Below are 6085 nucleotides of genomic sequence, written 5' to 3'. Positions count from 1 at the left end.
CAAATTTTAATAGCTTTGTGTTTATTTCATGTGCATCAACCAATTAAATCAACAACAAGATCCTAAATTTTGTTTTATGATTATCAATTGGGGAACTTGAAAAAGTCCAATTAATTAAGTACATAGATGATAAGATGATTTAAAGTATAGGTAAAAATCAAGAGTTTTCTGTTAAATAAGCTTATGATGTAGTACTGAATTATAAGTTAATGTTTTCATGTATATGGAAAGTAAAGACACTGCCAAGTGCAAAACACTTTGCGTGGCATGTACTCATAGACAAAGTTGCAACAAAAGTCAGCCTAGGTAGGAGGGGTGTTCACTTTAATGACAATCTTTGTAATATGTGCAATGCCAAACCTGAATCAATATCACACTTGTTCTTTGAGTGTGAGTTTGCACACCATGTTTGGAGCGGATACGAAAAATGGTTGGGAATTTCTAGCGTAATACATAATAAGCCAAAGGAAGACTTTAACCATTTTGAAACAATATTCTTCAACTCTAGACAAATTTTATTCGGAAAGGGGTGTGGATTGTAGTAGTATGAACCATAAGGAAACAAAGAAACTTGGTTGTTTTCAGAATGAGAATGTGGATGCTCAACGGGTTTTATATGTTGTACGAATGAAGGTATGAGCTTGGATAAGAAAATCACACTTCACTTTCTCATATTGGTACTTAAATCTCAATATTTGTATTTAAATGATGTCTTAGGCATGAATATCTTAGAATGAACTACCCACACGTGGGGGAGGTGATGGAGGTTGACGAAGCAACTGAGAGAAGAGAAACAGTGGAGTTTGCTCGGTTTAGATTTAAAACAACGATTAGAACAACAATAAATATGGAGAAGGAGTTTTGTATCAATGGAAGGTCGTGTAAGGTTGCCTTTGTTGAAGAGGTGTGCGTCCCGGAGTGGAGACTTGGCAAGTGGGATGGCGGAGTTTCAGTGGTAGACACCGAAGCAAGTTCCGACGACGGCAGCGTAGGTGCTAGTTTGTGCGATTCAGTGGGGTTGTAGCTTGGGATGGCCGGAAATGGAGGTGTGGGCGCCGTCGGGGAAGGAGGAATGGAGAAGGAAGAGACGATCTAGGGCAACGTGGACCCGGTTTGTCTTGGTAAGGGGCGTGAGGGATTGGTTCAAGATCATTTAAGAGGGCCATTGAATGTGCACGGTAATTCTTTGAGAGAGAAAGTGGTTTTAGTGGGTGGGCACGGTTCTCTTAGCTCTTCAAAGAAAGAGAAAGTGGATTCCTATGTGGAGGTGGCTAGTTCCAAGGAGTCCAAGTCAGCAGATGAAAAGGCAAGGAGTAATGGTGGGGTAGAGGTGAGTAGGCGCATGTTGAGTGGTTCTGTGAGGGCTGGAGCGTCTTTCCAAGCGTTTCAAGCGCCACTTCAAGAGCCATTTCAAGAAGTAGGAGTGCAGGAAGTTAATGATGGTGGGCCCTCTTCTTTAAAGGAGTGTTCCCCTATGATTGGGTGCGTGGAAAATGGTGTTTTAAGTGTGAAAGGAGTGGTGGGGGATTTAAAGTGTCAAAGTGCACATATGAAGCCGTGCAAAAAGTTTTTGCACGTCCAGGATGGCAGTCACGAAGAAGAAGAAGTAGGAGTCGGGATTGATTCAGAACAGACGAGTTTCATGAGTAGGGTCGCTGATTCGGTAGGGACAAGACCTTCTTTGTACGAATTGGAACAGTCTGGGACCAGTGTGGTTAGAGATGAAGTTGACGGGTGTTCGTTAACAATCGTAAATGATATCCCAAAGTCTCCAGCAGTCCAAGGTTTGACTGATAGTGGATCGACAGACCCTGAAAAGTTAGATGATGCGGAGGAGGCAAGGAGGTTAGAGACGTCAAAGTCGAGAGAAGGAGGGTGCGCCTCCCCTTCGGGAGGACAATCAGAGGAATTGGGGGCGGGTATGGAAGATGAAGTGGAAGGTGGGGGCAACAACGTTGATTTGGAGGGCAGGTCGTCGGGTTTGGATGGAGAAGTCGTAGGAAGACAGTCCTTAGTGGATCAAGGGTTTTTGGTTCACCAAACAGGCAGCTCGTCGAATTCGCTATTCACTTCTGACAGTGCAATGGAGAAATGTAACAGGATTTTTTGGGTGAAGACAGATAAGAATATGGCTGCAAGCGTCTGGGGAGTACGAAAAGAAGCTGGGTTTTCGTTCGCTGATCGAGAAGAGGTAGTTTTAAATGGTATTTATTCGTTATCTAATCAAAGCGGGGTGACTACGAGAAGAATGTGGAAAGAGAGGAGCAAGTTTGTTAATGAAGATTCTTAGTCTGAATATCAGAGGGGTAGGCGGGGCTGTAAAAAGGAATTATGTCAGGGATTTGATCAGTAGGGAGCAGGTGGACATGGTGTGTTTACAAGAGACAAAGTGTTCAGATTTTAGTAGGGAAAAGGTGTGTCTTATTTGGGGAACCAACGAAGTGGAATGGGTGGAAAACAAAGCAGTTAATAGCGCAGGTGGGGTGATTACGATGTAGAGCAATAAGACATTTCAGCTGTCCAATTTCAAGAATGGTAGGAACTTTTCAGTGTTAGAAGGGGTTCGGAAGAGGGGTTTTGGAACCCACGTTACCATTGTGAATATTTATTGTTTAGGATCTTTTCGGGAAAAGAAGGAGATGTGGAATGAGATCAGTAGTATCAGACAGGGTCAGTTAACGAAGGCTTGGTGCATCATTGGAGACTTTAATTGTATAAGAAGGCAGGAGGAAAGGAAGAGTTTGGTGTCGTGCTCTGATTACTCTAGAGAAATAAAGGGGTTTAATGATTTCATTAAAAGCTCTGAGTTGGTCGATATTCCGTTGGTGGGCAGGAAGTTTACTTGGTTCAAGCCCAATGGTTTGGTGAAAAGCAAGATTGACAGGGTGTTGGTTTCTAAGGAGTGGTTGGAGTTATGGCCAAACAGCCATAAATAGATCAATCTCGGATCATTGTGCTGTTATTCTGAAGGAAGTCTCAATGGATTGGGGTCCGAAGCCTTTTAGGTTTCAAGCAGCTTTCAAGCAGTTTGTGAGTTCGAGCTGGTCTGCTTACAAGGTGACAGGAGGGAGAATTTTTGTGTTTAAAGAGAAGCTGAAAAAGTTAAAAGCAGGCCTAAAGGTGTGGAATAGGGAAGTATTCGGAGATGTGAATCAGGCTAGTAAGGAAATCCAGAAAAGGTTAGACGAGTTAGATTCTCGTGACGACGAAGACGGGTTGATGGAGTCAAGAAGGGATGAAAGAAAGTCTCTCGTTGCTCAACTAACTGAGTCCAAATCTAAACAAGAGGCGATCTTATTCCAGAAAGCAAGGCAGAATTGGATAAAGCAGGGGGATCACAATACAAAGTTCTTTCATTCTGCGGTTAAGTGGATGAGGGCAAGGAATCAGTTACATGGAATTTTTGACAATAATAAATGGTGTGATGATAAAGAGGAGGTAAAGGTTAAGGTTCGTAAGTACTTTGAAGAAAGGTTTGCCCGGAACGATGTTTGTCAGGTCACTTTGGATAAGGTCAGGTTCAATACCATATCGGAAGCTGATAACGCTATGTTAGTCAGCGATTTCTCGGAAGAAGAGGTAAGAGATGCGATCTGGGGGTGTGACAGTTCAAAAAGTCCTGGTCCCGATGGGTTTAACTTTGGTTTTATAAAATCTTGTTGGGACATTTTGAAGAAGGATGTGATGAACGCAGTAAAAGATTTTGCTGGTTTTGGATGTTGGCCAAGAGGATCAAACACGTCGTTTCTTTGTTTGATTCCAAAAGTTGAAAATCCTCAACAGCTGGGGGAGTTTAGACCTATCTCATTAGTAGGTTGCCTGTATAAGATCATCTCTAAGAAGCTTTCCTTGCGCCTGAAAAAGGTGATCGGAAAAATTATTGACATAAGACAGTCAGCTTTTATAGAAGGAAGAGGTTTGTTGGATAGTGTGCTTATTGCAAATGAGGTTCTTGAGGATTACAAGAGAAAGAGAAAACAAAGTATCTTCTTTAAAGTCGACTATGAGAAGGCATACGATTCGGTGAAATGGGATTTTTTATATTACATGCTAAGGAGGTTGGGTTTCTGTGCTCGGTGGATTCGATGGATTAAGGGTTGCCTGGAGTCAGCATCGGTGTCGGTCCTTGTAAACGGAAGCCCAACTAGGGAGTTCTTTCCTAGAAAGGGTCTTCGTCAAGGCGACCCGCTTGCCCCTTTTCTTTTCCTTATTGTGGCGGAGGGGTTAGCTGGGGTGACAAGGGTAGCAGAGGAAAAGAAGTTGATTGACAGTTTGGAGGTTGGGAAGGATAAAGTAAAGGTAAATATGTTACAGTATGCGGACGACACTCTGTTCTTTTGTGAAGAAAATACCAAAAGTGTCTTTAACATCAGGGCGATCCTGCAGTGTTTCGAGCTCTCTTCTGGGTTAAGGGTTAATTTTGCGAAGAGTAGGATTGGAGGGACGGGGATGGACTAGGTCACACTTCAGAGATTTGCAGCGATTCTTAATTGCGATACAATGGTTTCTCCGTTCATTTACTTGGGTCTGCCAGTCGGAGGGAGTCACAAGCGCGGTGTGTTTTGGAACGGGGTGATTGAGAAAGTGCAGGCTAGATTAAGCAGGTGGAAGGGAAGAAGTTTGTCGATGGCTGGGAGGATCTGTCTGATTTGGTCGGTGCTTTCTACTATTCCGTTATTTTTTATGTCTTTGTTCAGATTGCCTACTGGGGTGGCAAGGAAGTTGATCAAGTTGCAAAGGGATTTTCTTTGGGGTTGGGGTGCAGACGGGAGGAAGATCGCTTGGGCTTCCTGGAACTTGGTTTGTAAACTTCGTGAGTTTGGGGGGCTTGGAATTATAGATCTGAGATTGTTTAATTTGGCTCTGTTGGGGAAGTGGATCTGGAGGTTGGGCTCGGTTGAGGTAGGTCTTTGGAAGGACATCATTTTTTCTAAGTACGGTGGGTGGAGAAATCTGGGTGAGGCAGGTAATGGTAGGAGTTGTTCTCTTTGGTGGAAGGATTTGAAGGAAGTATGGTCTTTGGAGGGGTGGGGGAGATGTTTCGAAGACAGTTTTGAGTGGAAGGTAGGTGATGGGAAGGACATTTATTTCTGGAAGGATAGCTGGTTGATGGGTGAGGCGTTGAAGAATGTTTTTCCAAGACTTTTTTCAATTAGCTCTAACAAAAATGCAAAACTGTCGGAACTTGGGTCTTGGTCTAATGGGAGATGGGTTTGGGGACTTGTTTGGAGAAGGCCTTTTTCCGAATAGGAGAAGTCGATGACGGATCAGTTGAGTCAGCTCTTGCTTGGGGTTGAGGTTGTCTTAGAAGAGATTGATAGTTGGATTTGGAAGGGTGGGGGTATTCAGTCTTTTACCGTTAGCTCTGCTTACAACCTTATCAGGAAGGATAATGAGGTGGTTTCTTCGCAGGTGCTTAGAAAGTTGTGGAGGAGTAAGGCAATTCCATCTGCAATGGTTTTGGCTTGGAGGGTGATGGAAAACAAGCTTGCTACTAGGGTCAATCTTAGTAGAAGAGGGGTGCAGTTAGAAAGCTTGAGGTGCGTGTTGTGCGGGAAGGAGGAGGAATCGAGTATCCATCTGTTCTTTGGATGTTCGTTTGCTTGGCGACTTTGGTGTTTATGTTTTAAGTGGCTAGGAATCCTGTTTGTGACTCATATTGAGCCAAGGTGCAACTTTGATCAATTTAGATTGAGCTTACCTTCGGAGACGGGCCTGGTTGTTTGGAACACGATCTGGGTAGGGGTGATTAGTTAGATATGGAGCCACAGGAATCGTATAATTTTTAATAGAGGAGTGACAGACGAGAATGAGGTCTTTGCGTTGGCACAGGTAAAGGCTTGGTCTTGGGTGTCAACAAATTTCCGATTAGTTTCGTTCTCCTATTCTGATTGGTGTTTGGCTCCTTTGGAGTGTACGAGGTTAGTTTCTTGAGGTTTTTTGCTTGGTTTTGTATGGGTTAGAAGAGTTGGGTTGGTTTTTGGAAGTCAGTAGCTGGATCTGATTTAGCGTTATTTGTATAAGGGTTGAACCATCCCTGAAGTGGTTATATTTTATTTATTATTTATTGCCGATAAAAAAAAAC

The 6085-nt window shown here is 43.3% G+C and overlaps 1 protein-coding gene across 1 annotated transcript; it reads left to right on the top strand.

The window, feature by feature from the left end:
• The first annotated feature begins 4500 nt into the window (after window positions 1–4500).
• LOC137815942 (uncharacterized mitochondrial protein AtMg00310-like) lies at window positions 4501–5250 on the top strand. Its single transcript, XM_068619050.1, has 2 exons — window positions 4501–4604; window positions 4698–5250. The coding sequence occupies exons 1-2, from the start codon at window positions 4501–4503 to the stop codon at window positions 5248–5250; spliced, it is 657 nt and encodes a 218-aa protein (XP_068475151.1).
• Window positions 5251–6085: the final 835 nt, after the last annotated feature.

The sequence above is a fragment of the Phaseolus vulgaris genome, chromosome 1 (assembly GCF_000499845.2).
Source record: "Phaseolus vulgaris cultivar G19833 chromosome 1, P. vulgaris v2.0, whole genome shotgun sequence".
NCBI lineage: Eukaryota > Viridiplantae > Streptophyta > Magnoliopsida > Fabales > Fabaceae > Phaseolus > Phaseolus vulgaris.
The sequence above is the reverse complement of the archived record's forward strand: the minus strand, read 5'-3'. Positions and strand labels throughout refer to the sequence as shown.